The sequence below is a fragment of the Lutzomyia longipalpis genome, chromosome 1, assembly GCF_024334085.1.
Source record: "Lutzomyia longipalpis isolate SR_M1_2022 chromosome 1, ASM2433408v1".
Taxonomy (NCBI): domain Eukaryota; kingdom Metazoa; phylum Arthropoda; class Insecta; order Diptera; family Psychodidae; genus Lutzomyia; species Lutzomyia longipalpis.
In genome coordinates, this window is record NC_074707.1 from 35,380,920 (window position 1) to 35,403,365 (window position 22,446).

At 38.1% G+C, this 22,446-nt stretch overlaps 2 protein-coding genes across 3 annotated transcripts in view; both read left to right on the forward strand.

Annotated features, from left to right (window-relative positions):
• The first annotated feature begins 679 nt into the window (after positions 1 to 679).
• LOC129786315 (octopamine receptor Oamb) overlaps positions 680 to 22,446 on the forward strand; it is a 97,082-nt gene continuing 75,315 nt past the window's right edge. For both annotated transcript variants that reach the window (XM_055821239.1, XM_055821238.1), the window contains exon 1: positions 680 to 1,406. The gene's annotated coding sequence lies outside the window, so the exon portion shown is untranslated. The remainder of the gene's footprint in view (positions 1,407 to 22,446) is intronic.
• Positions 9,181 to 22,020, forward strand: LOC129790035 (fatty acid synthase-like). Its single transcript, XM_055827246.1, has 8 exons — positions 9,181 to 9,484; positions 9,590 to 10,210; positions 10,415 to 11,253; positions 11,323 to 12,557; positions 12,954 to 13,131; positions 13,222 to 14,023; positions 20,251 to 21,858; positions 21,926 to 22,020. The coding sequence occupies exons 1-8, from the start codon at positions 9,181 to 9,183 to the stop codon at positions 21,940 to 21,942; spliced, it is 5,604 nt and encodes a 1,867-aa protein (XP_055683221.1). The 3' UTR covers positions 21,943 to 22,020.

Genomic DNA, 22,446 nt, shown 5'->3' on the forward strand with positions numbered 1-22,446 from the left:
TTCGCGTCTATTAATTAATTTAATTATTTTTTCAAAAGAGGAAATGAAATAAATTCATGTATAATTTAATAAATGTCTTGAGCAACAACAGAATAAATATCGCGATAAAAAGAACAAAGTTTCAATGTTTTTATCGTTTCTATGTTATGAAATGGATTAAATCATAAACCAACTGAATATTTCGGGCATAGAGTATCAAAAGCTTCCTGCTAAAGCTTTTAAAGTTTCAGGATTTTTTACACAATTAATATAGATATGTTTTAAACGTTTTAAAACAAAATTTTAATGTTAAAACAGGAATGTTTCGCATTATTAATTCTTCTACATAATAATCTACCCCTTCTGATTCACAATTTACCCCATACGACGGTAAGACCAAAAAAAATTCTTCACGATGCTATAATGATCATTGTTGGTGGCATTTGTGCGCGAGTCGACAACAAAATTAGCACGATATGTTGATCGTGTTATTTAGCTAAATATTTATGGTCATGCTCTTACAATAAAATCAATGTATGTACGTACATACAAATGTGTAGCACAACCTTTAACAGAAAATACCTCCATATTTTTGCTCATCGATGCCTGTAGAATTTTTTTTTCCTCGTCGTGCCTTCGTGATCGAGTGCGGGGACTTTGCATGCACTTCGGCGAGTTTCAAATTATGTCAAATGAAATTAGTCGTTTGAGTGTCTCGCCGACGTGCGCATTTCAATTCCAAAGATGGTACACACTTTAGTCAATGTGGAACCGGTTAAATCCGCTGACCAGCCATCTCTCTGACCACACTCTGATTTAGCCATATTTCGCGCGATCTGGGCACTCGCGAAATCCCTCCAGCGTGTGCTGACCAGAAGAGATCTCTTCAGTTGGAGTAAATTACGCGCGCGTGCGTGAATCTCAATAAAAGTGCTATTTTGGATTAAGTGTTTGATGTCTCTCAATCGTCTGCTGTGGAGGCTGTGACGATGAATCAATTACCAGACACTTAATCAGACACTCGTGACATCCGTGCTTTATCTCGAATAAATCATAAAATTGCATTCATTTTGTTACGATGAAAACGTGCCTCCAAACACGCGGGAAAAATTTATATTATTCATCTGGACGTAAAATTGGTGCCCACAATTCTACATAAATACTGAAATAAATCGTATTTTGTGCTTGGAAACATTTTTTTTTATTGAATGTGTACCAATAAACCACTAAAGATACATTAATTAATTACCACCAACATGTTTTGCCAATTGCTATTTTCACCAGACAATTTTGTGGTATATTGCTGAAGTGTGTGAAATGAGTGTTGTGTCGTTTGAGTATTATGAGTACTAATTAGCCATTATACTGTCCGGAAGATACATTAAAATAATTCCCCACAGTGTGGATAGTAATCATAATTCACAAAGGTAAGTGCTATTGGTTAATGATCATTCCTCCTAATCCCACGCATAGAAATTTATTATTAATTTTGGCGCCAACATGCGCTACAAAGTATTACAAAATTCTCTCTTTCCTCACTCTACCAAAGAGATAAGAATATTTCACCACCATCAAATATTCCAATAAATGTACCAGCAGAAAAATCACATGGAGATAAATTTTATTGTAGACATACAAATCAGGGACGTAGCCAGATAAGACGTTTGAGTGTTTGAAAACTCTTTAAAAAAATTGAGAAATTTCCGGCTTCTCATTGGAGATCAAAAAGAAATAATTTGTAATGCTAAAAAATACGTTAAAAATTTTCAAATGTTTTTAAATTTTTTAAAAGAAATGTCAAATATTAAAAAATATGTCAAACGTGGACGTGGAAAAGCACTATCAAGATTTTAAAACGCTAAACGTAAGAAACGTAAACTTGTAAAAAAAAAAAATTTCAAGTCATTTTTAATTGATTTTTTACATTCAAAAAATATTTGAAAAAACACCCCCATGAATAAAGTTCTGACTACGCCCCTGATACAAATTGAGTATGTACCCACAAAAATTTATTATTTAGCCAGCAATTAACAACCACTATATTGCAAATTTCCCATTAAAAATAACATCTGCAATTCCTCAATCATCAAATATATTTGCGAGACTAATTGAAAAAAAAATGTTTAAAATAATATTCTTTAAGCGCGAAAGTTGGAACACTTAACTTGCACGATTGATCTTTTATGATGTTGATTCATCTAATTTTTCCTTATTGAACATCAATGTGGCTGTTTCTTCTATACATGGTACAATTAGAAGCTCATTTTATTGATGCCGTAAGTCTTCACGCAATGTTTCGCGTTCCAGAAAGTCGGAGAGAATTAACATTCCAGTATTGTGCAAATAAGCAATGAAAATGTTGATGCACAAGATTCGTAAAATTGCCTTTAAAATATTTACGCGAGAAGGGAATTTTCTGTTTGAGATAAAACTTTAATTAGCAAGTGTGAATATAAATTTTTTGTAAGGTGTCTGCTACCTATAGCTATTAAAGCATTTTTATATGTAATTTTTAGTAGAGAGTTATCTTTAAAAAATCCGTATTATCAAGATTTATTGCAAGCTTTTTTTGTATGTTATACTGCTTGGTTTCGTTAACCCTGATTTTCCTTTATTTAGTACACTTGGAAATTTTTTTGTTGACTTTTAGTGAAAGAAAATCTAACATAAAAGCTTATTATGTACTTTAATAAAAAAATCAAGAAGATTTTTAGAACTTCTTGTGCAAAATTTCAAGATTATTGATTAAGAATTGTCTGTTCTAGAAAACTTCTAATTCATACTTCGCAATAATTTTAAAAGTATTCCAGAACATCTGAGTTAAATCAATTATACCGTCACACGGGGCTTGCTTTGACGGAATGGGAATTGAATCAACCTAAAAAACTAAATAAAGTCACAAAAAAAACATAAATTAATTACAATTTTTTACACATTCTATTTTATAACTAATGCATACAATACGGAAAAGCATTTTTTTTAAATCATTTATAGCTCTAATTTATTAACGAAGCTGCTTTTAGCAGAAAAGAGTCCTTAAAGGGAATTCCCAAAAGTACGAAGAAATAAAGATTTCTTGAGGAGTTTTCGGTACAGAATGATTTTGTCACAGTCCCCAGGAGATTGTGAAGTATTTGTGAGGTAACTACCCGAAAAATTCACTGCGTGTGTGGGGCTATATTGGGATTGTCATCTTCCACCCCCACATACACTTTTACTTCCGAATCTTCCAGCTGAGCTTTAGGCCTTCACAGGGGGCAAAGGCATATATGAAAGAAAAGGAAGTATATGTGGGTAGGTCGGAGGCACATTAAGCAAACTGTCCGTAAAACCAACAATTCACAAATTGGTCGTAATTTGTAATTCAATCCCATTTCCATCACTTGTCTGTCGAATTTTGGGCGGGCGGAAGGGCCAAGGACATGAAGAAAAGTGCACAAAGTGAGGGTTGTTGGAGACATCGTCAAGGTAATTGATTCAGAATACTGATATGCAATCACTTTGGTAGAAATCTTATTTAGAACAATATGTTCTGGGTTCCCTTGGAAAAGGGCTCGAGTGATGAAAGGTTTCCTCTCTATCAGTATCCTCAGAGGGATGATTTTGGTGGTGTGTTGTGCGTCTGGTGGGTGACATGAAAATGAATTGATGTGTATTGTGACCATTTTGGGGGTGCCTCCTATACTACATTGTACCAGTTTGTATATAGTTTTGTGTGTGAAAGGATAAAATCCATTTGAACGCGTTACATATTTTCCTTCCACTCGACACTCCTTCAGCATCTTTGTAGTCTTTTTTTTTCCTTTTCCTCTAACCCCAAAGAGTTTTCTCATTTTTATTTACTTCGGGTGTTTGTTGTGTGAATACTAGAGTGAAACTTGAATAGATTTGCATTTTATTTTACAAAATGAATTTCTAGAATTTTGTCTGTTATTATTTCCATCATCCCCCACAATGCTCCATACCTCTTCACTTTTGCACAGCGTGCGTGCTTTTTCTTTAGTTCAATCTGTTATAGAGAATCTCTCTGTGAGTTTTAACCCATATAAAAATGTATTACACTTTGCGCTTCATTCGTTATTCAAATTTTCTTATTTTTTCCTTTTTTTCCTTTTCTAAGCTCAGCAAACCTCCCCATCAGTTTTTCACGAAGAAAACCTACGGGATAGCAGAGCTTTTATTGTATTTTTGCCGTTTTCTCATAATAAATTCACACGTTTTTCGCAGAAGAAGAAAATATGATGAAAACTCTTCTTATTGTTTGCTTTATATCTCCAAGTTGTGAAAGTTCTTTCAGTGGACCTTTTATTTTGAGGAAATATACTCAACGTATCATTTTTAAAATTTTACAAGAGAATTTTCTACTATATCCTTCCAATTTTATTTCCTTTTTTCCCACTTTTTAAAGGAGATTTTTTGGGAACTACTTCTTATCATTTTCTTTCTATATTTTCTGTTTAAGAATTACCAAAACTAAAAAAATTCTTTAGATGTAATACAACATCTCACTGAAGTAAAGTAAAATGTCCACAGAAACGGAGCATTATATTGGATCGAAAAAAAATATTGAATTAGGCAGAACTCCGCAGGAATATTAAATGATGGGATCATACTTCTTATTTCTTAATTGATCTTCACAAAAGAAAATAATTTGATTTTTTACATGCAGCACACGCGACAGCACGAGTTCTCCAATTCATTGGCCATATTAAAGCATCATTATTGAACTGCCTATGGCCAATTATAGGCTCACAGGCAGTGGATATTTTGAAGCCAATTAAAATTGTATTTTTATGGAAAATACCACATAATAGACCTCTCAGCTGGAGCTTGCATTATATGTCTCTTGATTTTGTCACTCGCTTGCAATGCGACGGATAATATTTTTTATCATACATTTTAGTGTAGGTGCTTTACCCATCAAACATTGCAAACTTGTTTTCTATTCTCAGGTCATTGTACTCAAATAAACTAAAAATATCAAAGAAAAGCATTTTTTTTAAATTTACTGATTCCATCTAAAATATTATTTCCCTGAAGAAAAGTATTTTAAGCAGGCTAAAATTAAAGTTTTAGTCTATTTTATTAATTTAATTTAATTTCAAGTTTTAAGGAACTAAAGTTTAGTATCTTTTAATAATGCCCTGATACTCCATAAAATATTTTATATCCATAAACAATCAATGCATATGACTTTTATTCACATTCAACGATCATTCAAAAATTGAAAATTATTTTATTCGGAAAATTAAAAAGCTTTCGTGAAAGCTTTTGAAGGTTTTTTTGTGGTTGAAAATTCATTCAATCGTCCATAAAATGTGGCAAATGGCAGGTTAAATATGTGAATGAAAAATAAATAAATGTCTGCAAATTCCTGTTCATTGTAACAAATCAGCCAAATTCTTCTTTACAATTTATTTTCACCATTTCAATATTTTGGCGATATTAATTGTGCGTGGGGCAAATTGTTTGTTGGCTGTTTCATTCACTGACGGATTCATGATGAATTTTGATTAAATTATTAATTAGCATATTTTATTAATCTGTTTTGATTGTATTTTGACAACTTGGAAGGAATTAATTGAAACTCATTTTATTTATTTTCCAATTTGCATAAATATGTTGTACTTAAAATAGCTGGATCATTAAGATTATTAAATTTTTTGCAATTAAGTCATTAACCTTACATGGGTGATAATTGATTGAAATTAGTCAACACTTGGTAAGAACACTTAATATCTGTCGATTTCTTTTTCCAACAAAATAAACTATGCAACGACCTTTTTCTACAAATCAATACATCCGTCCGCATTAATGTCCACAAACGCTTAAATGCTGACACATGAGAAAATCGGTTTTATTTCGTGTCTATTTGGATTACATTTTGTTTGCCATTCATACCATATACATAAATAATAACCAAATGCGATAAAGCTAATTGCACGAGAAGGCGTGAGTGTGGCACTCTATTAATAAATTGAAATTAATTTTGGTTACATTTGGCCATTTGATGGTTTTATGAATGTTGTCAGTGGGCCCCATGATAAATAAATCAAATAAATAAAATTGGACAGTTTGTGAAGCAATGAGAGCTTTTACTGTGACAATTATGCTTTGAACGTATTTAATCATGCTCGGTTATTTGCATTTCATATATCGAAATTGATTTTTTTGTATCAATATTATATTTTCATTGAATATTACGAAAATGATAAAATAATTTTAATTAAACAATCAATTTTCAATAATTTTTTTATGAAAAATGTTTAAATTACAAAAAAGGTAAAATATTTCTATTAAACTTTTTAATTTTATCCATGTAATTCATATAGAATACGTAGTTCAGAGAAGTTACAATAAAATAGGGAAATTCAGAAAAAATATAAAAGAAATACATACGTATCACATAAGATGGGTAGTATTTCATCGATCTTCCAAAGGTCAATAGATCTAAAAAAAAAAGTATAGTGAGTGAGTTTTAAAAAAGCTGGTAGTAACTTAATATTATCGGCGTGAATAGTTTTTATTTTATCTATGTATAGTTTAAAACAAAATACATGAGAAAAAGTTAGAAGTAGGTACGTTTATATGACCTCATAGAAAACAACTTTATTAATTAAGTAATTACTCACAGCAATTAAAGGAGTTTATTCACGAGTATATGAAAGATGATCCTCTATCGCAGAACAATTTTAACCCATTCCATCTTGTAGAGGATCAAAAAACATTGAAGAATCGCGAGAGAAACTCCCCAAAATCCACTGGGATCACATCGAAAAGTGCAAATAAAAATTGCCAAAAAATTCAAATATTGCGACGCCATTTAACGTTTTTTCCCCTTTAAAAAATGTTTGGAAACTTTTTTGTAGACTTGTCGCTCATTTTCCGTGGAGTTTTTTTCTAGTCAAAATAAATATTTATTATTTCGTTTCTGGAGTGATTTCAACATCTGAATCTGTAAAATCTTCCTCTCCTTGGAAGTCTGTGCATCTAATGATACTCTCAAAGCACTGAGAAAACAAATTCATTGGGAGTTTATTGCTGTGAATAATTTCATGAGACTTCCGGATGTCTTTCTTGACATTGCAGCCTTCTCGAGAGCGGATGCAATAAGGAGGAGGGCATAGAATTTCTGTTCACTGCCCATTGATTCAATCAAATTGAATCAATGGGCAGTGAACAGAAATTCTATGCCCTCCTCCTAATAAACTCCCAATGAATTTGTTTTCTCAGTGCTTTGAGAGTATCATTAGATGCACAGACTTCCAAGGAGAGGAAGATTTCACAGATTCAGATGTAGAAATCACTCCAGAAACGAAATAATAAATATTTATTTTATTTATTTATTGCTGTGAATAATTTCATGAGACTTCCGGATGTCTTTCTTGACATTGCAGCCTTCTCGAGAGCGGATGCAATAAGGAGGAGGGCATAGAATTTCTGTTCACTGCCCATTGATTCAATTTGATTGAATTGATTTAATTTGATTGAATCAATGGGCAGTGAACAGAAATTCTATGCCCTCCTCCTTATTGCATCCGCTCTCGAGAAGGCTGCAATGTCAAGAAAGACATCCGGAAGTCTCATGAAATTATTCACAGCAATAAACTCCCAATGAATTTGTTTTCTCAGTGCTTTGAGAGTATCATTAGATGCACAGATTTCCAAGGAGAGGAAGATTTCACAGATTCAGATGTAGAAATCACTCCAGAAACGAAATAATAAATATTTATTTTGACTAGAAAAAAACTCCACGGAAAATGAGCGACAAGTCTACAAAAAAGTTTCCAAACATTTTTTAAAGGGGAAAAAACGTTAAATGGCGTCGCAATATTTGAATTTTTTGGCAATTTTTATTTGCACTTTTCGATGTGATCCCAGTGGATTTTGGGGAGTTTCTCTCGCGATTCTTCAATGTTTTTTGATCCTCTACAAGATGGAATGGGTTAAAATTGTTCTGCGATAGAGGATCATCTTTCATATACTCGTGAATAAACTCCTTTATGGGGAAATCATCTGAATTGATGGAACCCGTATTAATAAAAAAAAAAAAAAAATTAAATTTATATCTTTAACAGAGGTACTAAAAAATATTTTTTTCCAAGATCGAGCAAAGTGACAAAAGAAAATCTAATAAAAAGAACGGAAAGCTTATGTTATTGGCTTTTTGCTATAATTTACGAACTTTGTTCCTGTGTAAAATAATATGTGAATTCAAACTTTTTTTATAAGTTTCATTCATAAATTTTTGCTCGTAACATTTATAGAAAAATTAAAAAATATATATATCAATAGTTAGAAGTACAGTCAGGTACTGATTAGCGTCACAGGATGTACTCTTCTCACTCATTAATAATAATGAGTGGAAAGAGTATATCCCATGTGACGGTAACTAATACCTCACTGTACCGTATAGTGCGTATATTATGTAGGTACATATAGTGCTTTGAAGAAAAAGGAAGGTTTTTCATTTTTTATTTCTATAGTTTAAATGAAATGATCACATTTTAAATCAAAAATGATCACGTTGTGTTCTTTCACAACGTTAATAGAATTTCCAAAAACATTGATTAAAAAAGCTATATGGATCTTACCGTAATCCAAGAACCTAAAATATAAATAAAAAGCAGAAGAAATCTATTTAAATTATTGCTAAAATAAAATAATGTTTATGTCTTTTAAAATTATTCCAATTCTTCACAACTAAAAACTCAAAGACGTCAAATATTGAACAAGTTTTATTAAGCATAATTTTTTTTAAATAAATAAATCAAAGGTTGAAAGTCGTGTTATTTTAAACTTATAACTCCCCACTAAAGTACACATTAATTAAAGAGAAACTTGTCGTAAAAAATAATGACTATACACAGCGTCACTGTTACATATTATAAAAGCGGACATCATTGAACGCCTGCTAGTTAGTTATGTGCAGCAAATCAACACAAACAGAACAATATCTATTTTGTTCTTAATTCTGTCTGTGCTTTTAAAATTTGGTTTAAAGGTGATTGAATTTTCTCTCAAGTTTTAAAAAATTGCGGTGTTAGCTATAAACATTCAAACAAAGTGAAAAACATACTCTTTATTCATCGACTATACACAAAAAAGACATATTACCCGCAGTTGACAAGAAATTGATTAATAAGAAATAATTTAAAAAAAAAACTACATAACAATAAATTGCCAAGAAAAGTGAAGACGATGTCTGGAATAGAGGGAATAGATGAAGTTGTTATCTCAGGCTTCTCGGGCCGTTTTCCTGAGTCCTCGAATGTTGAGGAATTCAAGAGTAATCTCTTCAATGGTGTCGACATGGTCAATGATGATCCACGTCGTTGGCCTACCGGTCTTTATGACTTGCCTGCGAGAATTGGGAAAATAAAGCAGGAAAATTTGGAAAATTTTGATCACATTTTTTTCGGTGTTCATCAAAAACAAGCAGAAGTGATGGATCCTCTTCTGCGAAATCTTCTCGAGGTCACTCATGAGACCATAGTTGATTCAGGTAAGAAACTTTATCCAATATTTTGTATAATACAATCGGAAAAATCATCTAAATGGATGGAGCCCGTAAAAAAATATGATATCGAAAAATAATTATTGATTTTAGGGTATAACCCTCAAGAGCTACGTGGTTCTTGTACTGGTGTGTATGTTGGCGCTATTGCATCAGAAGCTAAAGAGTACTGGTCAACTGATCCAAATTCTATAACTGGCCATGAACTACTAGGATGTTTCCGATCAATGTTTGCCAACAGACTATCGTTCACATTTAATTTTACTGGACCTAGCTATGCTGTTGATACTGCATGCTCCAGTTCTCTTTTTGCAATGGCTCAAGCCTTCCAAGATATTCAAACTGGACGTTGCAATGCAGCCATAGTTGCTGGAATTAATTTCATTTTAAATCCCATTACGTCTCTGATGTTTCATAGAATCAGGATGATGAGTCCTGATGGTGCTTGCAAAGCATTCGATGAGTCTGCAAATGGATATGTACGCGCAGATGGATGTGTCGTGGTATTTCTGCAGAAATCTAAAGATGCTCGTCGTATCTATTCAACAGTCCTCAATATACGAACAAATACAGATGGTGCCAAGGACCAAGGAATCTCGTATCCTAATGGTGAAATGCAAAAGCAACTCATGCAAGAAACGTATCAGGAAATATCTCTAAGCCCGCATGATGTTCAATATGTCGAGGCGCATGGAACAGGTACTAAAGCTGGAGATCCAGAGGAAATAAATGCAGTGTGCGATTTGTTTTGTAAAGATCGTAAAGCTCCACTTCTCATTGGATCAGTGAAATCTAATATGGGTCACTCTGAGCCAGCCTCAGGGTTATGCTCAATTGCAAAATTGCTCATTGCCATGGAAGTTGGAGTAATTCCTGGGAATTTACATTTTAATAATCCAAACCCTGAAATTGAAGGACTTATTGATGGACGTCTTAAGGTCGTGAACAGAAATATTCCATGGAGTGGTGGCATAGTTGCAATAAATAATTTTGGATTTGGTGGAGTAAATACACATGTAATTTTGAAGTCTAATCCAAAAATGAAGATCATTAAACCTGTTGATGGATACCCAAGAATGGCGGTGGTTTCAGGACGTACGTATGATGCTGTACAAGTCCTCTTGAAGGACATTGAAGCCCACGCAGATGATGAAGAGTATTTGGCATTAGTGAATAAAATTCACGCTAAGAATATTCCTCTGCACAATTATCGTGGATATACTGTCGTCAGCAAGGATGAGCCTCTGCATGATATAGTTGAGTTTACAGAGACTAAACGTCCAATATGGTTCGTGTTCTCCGGAATCGGCTCGCAGTGGGCTCACATGGCGAAAGAATTGATGAAGATTGAAATCTTCAACAGGAGTATTCACAGATGTGCTGAAGTTTTACGTCTCGAAGGCGTTGATCTCATTCATATATTGACTAATTTGGATGAAACTTCTTTTGATACTTTGCACAATTTCATTTCAATTATCGCAGTTCAAATTGCTCTAACTGATGTTCTCACACACCTTGGAATTACACCTGATGGATTTGTAGGACATTCAGTAGGAGAATTAGGATGTGCTTATGCCGATGGATGTTTAACGCTTGAACAAACCATTCTTGCTGCATACTGGAGAGGAAGAAGCATTTTGGATACTGATTTGATATCTGGAACGATGGCAGCCGTTGGTCTGTCTTGGGAAGAATGCCTGAAGCGTTTGCCAGAGGATATTTTTCCTGCTTGTCATAACAGCGCAGATAATGTCACAGTAGGTTTCCCCTTTTAATTTTTTTAAAGAAATATTACAAAGATATGTAATTTTCCATTAATTTCTCAGATATCTGGACCCACGGAATCCATAAACAAATTCGTGGAAATATTGCAAAAGGAAGGAGTATTCGCCAAGATTGTTAATGTATCAGGAATACCTTTTCACAGCAAGTACATGAACAATGTCGGTCCAAAGCTTAAAAAATCTCTCGATAAAATCATACCCATTCCGAAAAATCGTACAGATAAATGGATAAGCACCAGCATTCCACAATGTGAATGGAATACAGCGCTAGCGAAGAAAAGTTCAGCAGACTATCATGTAAATAATCTCCTATCACCTGTACTTTTTTACGAAGCCATTCAGCACATTCCAAAAAATTCAATCTGCATTGAAATAGCTCCCCATGGACTTCTCCAAGCCATTTTGAGACGTTCTCTTGGCAAGAATGTGATAAATCTGAGCCTAATGAAGCGCAATCACGACAAAAATGTTCAATTTTTGATGAGCAACATTGGAAAACTCTATGCAGCTGGAGCTCAACCAGATGTTAATAAGCTTTTCCGGCCAATAACTTATCCCGTGGGGCGTGGAACACCAATGCTTAATTCTAAGATCTTGTGGGATCATTCACAGAAGTGGACAGTACCATATTTAGGGTCAAGCAATACTTCAAAGGAAACCTTTGTGGAGTTTGATCTGAGAAATGAAGAAGATTCCTTCTTAATTGGACACACCATTGATGGTCGTGTTCTTTTTCCTGCGGCTGGATACATTAGCCTTGCTTGGCGTCAATTTGCCAAAGCTCAGGGAAGTACTCCTGATCGCATGTCAGTGATTTTTGAGAATCTTGTCTTTCACCGCGCAACAATTTTGCCCGTTGATGGCTCAGTAAAATTTGGAATTAAGTTTCTTGATAGCTCGGGAAAATTTGAAATATGTGAAGGTAATTCTTTAGCCACGTCAGGAAGTATTCGGATTTTTAACAATATTGAGCAGAAAGAATCAATACTTGATTCAATATCAGTGGCAATGAATGATTTTCCATTGGCAGTGGATGACATCTACATGGAATTACGAATGCGTGGATATGATTATAATGAACCATTTAAAGGTCTTGTACATGCAAATCCAAACGTAGATACAGGAAAGTTGAAGTGGATAAACAATAATTGGATATCATTCATTGATACAATGTTTCAGTTCATTATTTTAGGACAAAAATCACGTCACTTGAAAATACCAACTCAAATTGAGAAAGTTATCATAAACCCAAACCATCATTTTCAATTAGCTGAAAAGTTCAGCAAAAATGGAGAAAAAAAATCTGTTTTCCCAGTTTACATGAATAAGGGTATAAATGTTATTAATAGTGGTGGAATAGAAATGAGAGGAACAATTTTTTCCATAGTTACTAGGCGCCAAATTTCTCATCCTCCACCCAAGCTGGAGAGATATACTTTCATACCAAATTTCAACAATTATGACCTCTCTGAACAGATAGACATTGCAAATGAACATGCAATTACGAGCCTTGTCCAACTGGCCATTGAAAACTGCAAAGGATCCTTAAAGATTAAAATAGCAGAGCTACTTCTACAGATGGAACCAAAGACAATCTTGAGTACAGATTTGAAGCAAGTTATTAAAAATGAACCTCGATTGAATTGTGATTTAACTATTATGACTCATCTCAGAACACCATACCTGCAGAATTCAGTGAACGACTCAGAAATTCGAATTCTTACCAAAGACATCACAATGGGACCTATTGAGTCAACCTATCACCTGTATTTGGCTACAGATGTTCTCACACATCCTAATGCAAAATTGATATTGAGAAATCTCAGAGATTCCATCAAAGATGATGGTTTCGTTCTGCTCGAAGAATCTGCCAATGGGAAAAAAACTAACCGCGATAATAAACTCTTTTCTTTGCTAAATTTTACGGTGGTTTCTTCACAGATGTGCTCTGAGAAAGAATACCTTCTCTTGCGTCCTACATTCTACATTGAATCACAAAAGATTCAAGTGATCAATGTAACAGAAAAGAATTTTGATTGGCTGGAAAAACTTAAATCATCTATTCTGAAGGCAGAGAGTGAGAACAGTTTGTTATATATCGTATGCCAAGGTGAGGAATTGTTTGGAGCTATTGGATTCATGAACTGCCTCAAATATGAAACTGGTGGAAATTCTGCTAGATTATTTTTCATCCAAGACACAAATGCGCCCATCTTTTCCATTACTAATCCCTTCTATTTGGATCAGATAAAAAAGAATCTCACCTTAAATGTCCTTAAGAATGGAATTTGGGGATCTTTCAGACATTTAAAATTGGAATGCCAACAAAATCTGCCTAATCAACAAGTCGATCATGCCTTCGTGAATGTTTTAACTAAAGGTGATCTATCCAGTTTAAGATGGATTGAAGGACCACTCAGCATCAACCGTCCAGAATTAACTGATCCTGACGTCGAAATGTGTACTGTTTACTATGCACCACTGAATTTCCGCGATATCATGCTTGGTTCAGGAAAACTTTCTGTTGATTCTCTGCCAAAGCATTTAGCGGATGAAGAATGCGTTTTGGGAATAGAATTTTCTGGACGTGATTCAAAAGGAAAGCGCATTATGGCAATGGTACCGTCAAAGTCTCTCGCCACATCTTGTGTTGTTCGGAAGAAAGTACTGTGGCCTGTTCCAGATTCTTGGACTCTTGAAGAAGCTTCTACTGTTCCATGTGTCTACTCCACTGTGTATTATTGTCCGAGGAAAACTCCTCGGAGTTTTTGCGTTTTATTCTTTAATGGGTAGACAACATGTCTACTTTTTGTTCTTTTTCATAACCTACAAATGAGTTCAATGTGTGAAAACGTGTTTTGCTAATATTTCTTTAAAATAACTTGTATTTTCTTTGAATTTATTAAATAAACGTAGTTAGAAGTATCCATTGAGTATATAGTTGGATTTAGTGAGTGCGTCCACTACCTAGGAGAAGAGAGATACACACCAGCTGCAATTTTCCGTCGCTTCAAACCGGATGCTTATTAATTTTATGCTATATCGTTCAAGGTCTGTGTTATTCTGACTGAATCTACCTCCCACGCCAATTGGAGAGTATTACTAATATATGCTGATATACTTAAAGGTGTGTACTCCCGTGCTGGACATCTCCGGAAGGTTAAATCTTTGTTCCCCACTAATCCTGTACCAATATATATTTAAAGGTATTTCTCGCTACATATCTGGTCCTTCGAGCCGGATACGACCCGCCCATTGGGGATACAGCAATAGATCAAGATGGCATCAAATATTCCTTTGAGCGCCCTAGAACGGAATCAGCGCGCAAATGTGCGAGAACTCACACGCATCGTTGCCACTCTACATGAAGCCTCCACCAAGTCGTTGGCAAAATGGACAGCCCTGCGCAGCACCCTCGAGGAGGTCAAAGCAGCTTACATTTCAACACAGATGGGCATTTTTCAGTGGAACGCTGGGAATGATGCTAAGTTGGCACTATACGAAAAGGAATATGCAGACAACCTTGATCATATTTCTGAAGCAATGCTATTTGTCAGGGAGAAAGTTGCGGAAGCGGAAGCGGAAGCTGGCTCTACCTCTAGTGGCCAGCAAGGAGCGACAAATTCATCTGAAGAGTTGAAGGAAATCCTGAGAGATTTGGTCGCAGCCACTTCCGGGCGTCCATCTGGTGGCGCCAAGCCCAAACTTCCCCAGCTGGAGCTTCCAAAATTCAACGGGGAGTATTCGAATTGGCAATCTTTCAAGGACGCTTTTGAGAGCACAATTCATACCAACAATGACCTATCACCCGCACAGAAGCTTCAGTACTTGAAACTATCTCTCACAGGGGATGCGGCAAAGTCTGTGCAACATGTGAAAATCACAGACGACAACTACCAGCAACTGTGGGATAGTCTGCAAGATCAATACGGAAAAAAGTCCCATATTGTCAATGAATGCATTGAGAAGTTTTTGGCTCAGCCCAAGATGAAGGAGGGCTCCTTGCAGGCGCTCAAGGACCTCACCGTCAACAGCAAACGGATCATCTGGGAGCTGAAAAATATGGGAAATGAGTACTACAATCTTGATTCATGGCTCATCTACTTGATGAAAAACCTCATGGATGAGGATACTCGAAAGTCTTGGGAAGAGAAGCGAGTTGACAGCGACTTGGCTTCCATTGATGACTGGTTCGCTTTCCTGGACAAGAGGATCGACGCTATGGAGCTTTGGGCACCCAAAGGCACAATCTCGAGTGGCAAACAAGAGAAGAAACCGCAGCCCAAAGGCACTGTGAAGTCGCACCACACTGAAACCTTGAAGTGCCCCAAGTGTTCTTCATCTCATCAGCTGTTTCAATGCGATGCCTTCAAAGCCATGACTCTTCCAGACAAGCGCCGATTTGCATTCGCTCAGAAAGTGTGCTACAATTGTCTGAGGACAAACCACATTTCTGAAAAGTGTCCATCGAAGTCCACGTGCCGTGAATGCAATCAGAAACACCACACAATGTTGCATCCCAGTGATGCTCCCAAACCACAGACGCCTCTTGCACAGCCTGCGGAGGCACCCGTGCCTGCCTCCAGCATCACTTCCCACCACATGTCAGCCAAGAACCGTGTACTACTCCCAACGGCATTGGTGAAAGTAGCGGACAAGCATGGCAATCAGCAGGAATGTCGCATTCTCGTCGACACTGGAGGAGAATGTACATTCATTTCCGAAGCATGCGCTCAGCGACTTGGTCTCCCTCGGCGCAACGGCCGACTTGGTGTGAATGGCCCCGGGGAAGTCACCGTCGCACACACAAAAGGATTGGTCAGTCTTGTTCTCTCCTCCATACATGATCCCGGGGAGCACATTCAAGCGGATGCTTATGTGCTCTCCAAGCTCACGTCTATGTTCCCTGGCGAAAAGATCGTTGAGCCAAAATCGTGGCAACATTTGAAAACGCTCCAGCTAGCCGATCCCACTTTCGGCACTCCTGGTACGATCGACATCATTCTGGGAGGTGACTATGCGCTGGCGATCAATTTGCCACAAATTCTACACAGCGAGACTGGCGTTCCAGTGGCTCAATTGACTATTTTTGGATGGATTTTGGGCGGCAAGATCGGAGGTCAAGCTGCGAAAGTCACGTCGTTCCATACTTCGGTCAATCTTGACGCCGCATTGACGCGCTTTTGGGAACACGAGGATGTGCCTCATCCGAAAGCAAAATTCCTCACGGAAGAGGAACAATTCGTGGAAAAACATTTTGTGGAAAATGTCAAGAGGTTGGATTCTGGTCGTTACGAAGTCCATCTTCCTTTCAAGCCCAACCACCCGGACTTGGGCAACTCGAAAGCAGCAGCTCTCCAGCGACTGCGAGTGATGGAGAAAAAGTTCACGAGGGAGCCCATCTTTCAACAGAGCTACGTAGAATTCATGAAAGAATACTTGGAGATGGGTCATATGGAGCTTGTGGCGGCGGAGGAATGTTTTGAGAACGCCAAGTCATACTTCATTCCTCATATGGCCGTCCTCAGGCCCTCCAGCACCACGACGAAGCTGCGAGTCGTGTTCGATGCGTCGGCGCGTACAAAGCCGACAAACGTCTCCCTGAACGACATCCTTGCGATCGGGCCAACCATCCAACAGGATTTGGTAACGACTCTTCTCAAATTTCGGACCTACCGGTACGCATTCGCAGCAGATATTGAGAAGATGTACCGGCAGGTGAGTGTAGCACTCCCAGACAGAGACTACCAGCTGATCCTCTGGCGTGATAGCATCCAGGAGGCCATCAGAACGTACCGTCTCACAACTGTTACATACGGCACAGCCTGTGCGCCGTATCTTGCAACTCGAGTCCTCCAACAGATTGCGTTGGACAATGAAAAGGACTTTCCGGAGGCATCTCATGCAATCCAGATGGGGTTCTATATGGATGACCTTCTTTACGGGGCTGATACAGTGGAGTCAGCGATGCAGTTGATGCACGATATTCATGCCATCCTAGCCCGCAGCGGGTTTCGTCTTCGAAAATGGTCATCGAATTCATCGGCAGTACTCAACGAAATCCCTCCAGAAGACTTGGCAGTTACCCCAGCGGATGTAGACAACTGCTCCAAGTCAATATCAACTCTCGGTCTACAATGGTCACCCGGCAGTGACACTCTTGCTCTGACAATTGAGAAAATTCCACCGGTCACAACAAAACGAGAGCTTTGTTCAGCAGTGGCGAAGATTTTCGATCCGCTAGGGATCATCTCTCCCGTCACTTCCGCAATGAAGATGATCTTCCAACAGTTGTGGCTATGCGATGCGGACTGGAATGACTCTTTGCCAAACGCAATCATTGATGAATTCAACTTCTTCAGGGACGAGATTGAGTGTCTCACTGAAGTCAAGTTGCCTCGTTTCATTCCACATGGAGATGTGATGGAACTCCACGGTTTTTCAGACGCGTCGGAGAAGGGAATTGGAGCCGTCATTTACGTCCGAGGATGCAATCAAGACGATGAGACCACAGTTCGACTCTTGATTGCCAAAGCTCGCGTAGCACCTCTGAAACCCACATCTATCCCGCGCCTGGAACTTTGTGCGGCCCTCCTTCTTGCAAAACTGTTTGAGAAAGTCAAGGAGGTGTTCTCAACCCGATCAATCGCAGTCACTGCTTGGTCGGACTCAGCAGTTGTTCTCCACTGGCTTCATCATCATCCCAGCAGGTGGAAGACCTACGTGGCGAATCGCTGTGCTGAAATTCTCGACATTGTTCCTGCAGCTCAATGGAGACACATCGCATCCGCCGATAATCCAGCAGACTGCATCTCTCGAGGCTTGACACCAAAGGAGCTCAATCAGCATCATCTATGGTGGACAGGTCCATCCTGGCTCGTGCAAGACAGTGAACAGTGGCCTCCAAGTCTCATTGATCTGCCAAGCTCTCTTCAGACTGGTGAGGAGAAGCCACCCAAAGTTACGTCGCATCTGGCGACACCACAGCAAACACTCGAGCTCTTCCACAAGTACTCTAGTGTCTCTACATTGATACGCATTGTCGCTTACGTTCTCCGCTGGAAACGCAAGTATCAGGGTGAGCAATTGGAAGGGCAACTTTCAGTTCAGGAACTCGACAATGCGCGTAACTGTCTCATCAAGATTGTCCAAAGCGAGGGCTTTCCGGACGAACTGAAGCATCTGCAAAAGGGTCAGCAGATGAAGAGTGGCAGCAAGCTCCGCTCTCTGGTGCCATTTCTCGACAGCGAAGGAATTATCCGAGTCACGGGCAGAATTCAGAACTCTGAGTTGGGACCTGAAACGCGTCATCCTATTCTGCTTCCCGGAAAACACCCTTTCACCCTGAAGCTCATCGAGAATGTGCATCTCTCTCATCTACATTCAGGCCATACACTGACTCAGAGCATCCTCAGGGCACGGTATTGGATCATCGGTGAACGTACCAGTGTCAAGTCAGTGATTCACAAGTGCATCCCTTGCTTCAAGGCGAAGCCAAAACCGGAAACCCCTATGATGGGAAATCTACCAAAAGTGAGAGTCACCGCAGACGAAGTATTCAACAATGTGGGGATTGATTACGCAGGTCCCATTCGTCTGCGATCCAGCAACTTGCGAAAGGCTCCAACTCTGAAAGGTTACATCTGCCTCTTCATCTGTATGGCAACCAAAGCCATTCATCTGGAAGCCGTGTCGGATATGTCAACAGAAGCATTCAAAGCAGCTTTGGCCCGCTTCACTGGTCGACGTGGACACCCGGCTCATATTTATTGTGACAATGGTTCAAATTTCCTTGGCGCTGTTGAAGCAGTTGGAGGCAAGGAGAATCGCAAACGTCAACAGGACAAAATTGTGAAATTCATGTCTGACACCGGAACTCAGTTTCATTTCATTCCTGCGTACTCCCCTACGTTTGGTGGACTTTGGGAGCGGGGCATCGGAAACGTGAAACATCACCTGAAACGAGTTCTTACGGACACACTCCTTACTTTTGAGGAACTGGCCACAGTACTCATCAGAATCGAGGCATGCCTCAATTCTAGGCCTTTGTGTCCCCTCTCTCCCAACCCAGATGACTTCGAAGCTCTGACTCCAGGGCACTTCATTGCGTTGAGGCCGTTGACACAGCCTCCTTCACCAAATTACCTCAACACCAATCCCAACCGGCTGACCCGATGGAAGTACCTACAGAGGCTCTCTCAGGAGTATTGGAAAAGGTGGCACAGTGAGTATGTTACTTCTCTACAACAACGACCGAAGTGGCAGATCTCCCAGAGGAATCTTCAGCCCGGTGACCTGGTGTTGGTCAAAACTGACAATCTATCCAGTGGTGATTGGGAACTAGGAAGAATTGTTGAGGTACATGTGGGTTCTCAAGGAGCAGTTAGAGCGGCCACCGTCAACATCAAGGGCAGCATCTCATGTCGGGCTGTCAACAAAATGGCAAAACTTCCTGTGGATTCAAACCCGGAAATGGATTCTTGAGTTAAACTCAACCCGGGGAGAATGTCCGAGGAAAACTCCTCGGAGTTTTTGCGTTTTATTCTTTAATGGGTAGACAACATGTCTACTTTTTGTTCTTTTTCATAACCTACAAATGAGTTCAATGTGTGAAAACGTGTTTTGCTAATATTTCTTTAAAATAACTTGTATTTTCTTTGAATTTATTAAATAAACGTAGTTAGAAGTATCCATTGAGTATATAGTTGGATTTAGTGAGTGCGTCCACTACCTAGGAGAAGAGAGATACACACCAGCTGCAATTTTCCGTCGCTTCAAACCGGATGCTTATTAATTTTATGCTATATCGTTCAAGGTCTGTGTTATTCTGACTGAATCTACCTCCCACGCCAATTGGAGAGTATTACTAATATATGCTGATATACTTAAAGGTGTGTACTCCCGTGCTGGACATCTCCGGAAGGTTAAATCTTTGTTCCCCACTAATCCTGTACCAATATATATTTAAAGGTATTTCTCGCTACAATTATGCTTTGGTGATGCGTGGAAAGATGAAGAAGGGTGAAACTATTTTGATTCATGCTGGATCCGGTGGTGTAGGTCAAGCTGCTATTTCTGTGGCACTCCACGCTGGACTCACCGTGTTCACGACTGTTGGAAGCAAAGAGAAGAGAGAGTTCCTCAAAAAAACTTTTCCACAATTAACAGATCGAAATATTGGAAATTCTCGCGATTGCTCATTTGAAGAAATGATAATGCGTGAAACGAAAGGTAGAGGTGTGGATTTAGTATTAAATTCATTGGCTGATGAAAAGCTTCAAGCATCCGTTAGGTGTCTTGCATTAAACGGACGATTCCTAGAGATCGGAAAATTCGATCTCAGCAACAACAGCTCTCTTGGAATGTCTATTTTCCTAAAGAATATCAGCTTCAATGGAATCTTACTTGATCAAGTGTTAAGCAGTGATGATGAGACGATTAATGAAATCAAACAGCTCATTTATGATGGAATTGAGAGTGGTGCTGTTCGTCCACTTCCAAGGACTGTTTTTAACAATCAGGAAGTAGAGGAAGCTTTTCGTTTTATGGCTTCTGGAAAGCATATTGGGAAGGTTCTTATAAAGTTACGTAACGAAGAGGAAGAGAAGAAAATTCTTCCTGCTTCCAAGCTTATTTCAGCCATTCCTCGAACGTATTTTTACAAAGAAAAGACATACATTGTCGTTGGAGGGTTAGGAGGATTTGGACTGGAATTGATTCACTGGCTAATTTCTCGTGGTGCAAGGAATATAGTAGCTACAAGTAGAAGTGGAATTAAGTCAGGCTACCAATCACTGATGATAAGACGTTGGAGAGAGAAAGGTGTGAATGTGGTTGTGGCTATAAATGATCTGTCTACGCAACAAAGTGCTCAACAGTTGCTCAAGGATGCTACTAAATTGGGACCTGTAGGAGGAATTTTCAATACAGCTGTTGTCTTACGTGATGGCTTCTTGGAAAATCAACAGGAGTCTGATTTCCGTACTGTTTGTCTTTCTAAAGTTGATGCTACAAAATTCCTAGATGTAGCTTCCCGCATTTTATGTCCTGATTTGGATTACTTCATCTGCTTCTCCAGTGTTTCATGTGGACGCGGCAATATTGGTCAAGTTAATTATGGATTGGCTAATTCAGCAATGGAGAGAATTTGTGAGGCTCGTCAGGCAGCTGGATATCCTGGAATGGCTATTCAGTGGGGTGCTATTGGTGATACGGGTCTCATACTACGAGATCTAGGAAATAATAATACGAATATTGGTGGCACTTTACCTCAAAGGATAGTGTCCTGCTTAGAAACAATGGACTGCTTTATGAAACATCCTTATCCCATTCTGGCCTCAATGGTAATTGCAGACAAGAAAAAAATGGGTAACGATCGGATCAACATTTCAACTCACATCGGAAATATTCTTGGATTTAAAAATTTAAAGAAAATTTCCTTCACATCAACATTGGCTGACTTGGGAATGGATTCGCTTATGAGAGAAGAAATTAAACAGACGCTCGAGAGGAACTACGATTTAGTGTTGAATGCACAAGAAATAAGACAGCTTACTTTTGAGAAATTAAAAACATTTGGTAAGTGAAAATAATATATATTTTTACATGTTTTTTTTTTAATGATGAAATTCTTCTTTTTTTTTAGAAGATGAAAAGGCATAGACATTAATTATGGTTTTGGATAGCTTAAGGAAATATTATACACCACTGAACGAGGTGATCTTAAGGTGCTTAGAAGATTATCAATTTTTCTATTTTCCACGATTTTGCATTGAATAAGAGATTAAAAAAATAAAATATGTAAACTCTTAAAAAAATCCTTTTGCTTTTTTGGTCATAGCTATATAACATCTTTACAGGAAATCTCGGGAATTAGGAAGTGATTGATAGAAAATTCGGCTATTTTTCCTTCTGGTTGTATGGATGTGGGGGAGGAAAAGTTTCTAAAGATGTTGGAGTGATGTCAAGGTTAAGATTTTTCTCAAGGCGGCATATTGTATCATTGCGAAACACGTGTGGATTTGTAGGCGATTGTGTGAGAACCCTACGTAGGGATGTCGAATTACCCCCATTGATGCGAAATCGTATTTTGCCACCGAAAAGGGAGAAATTTTCTTTATATGGATTGATGGAGGAAAACCTTTTTTTATTTTCATTAATTGTCCT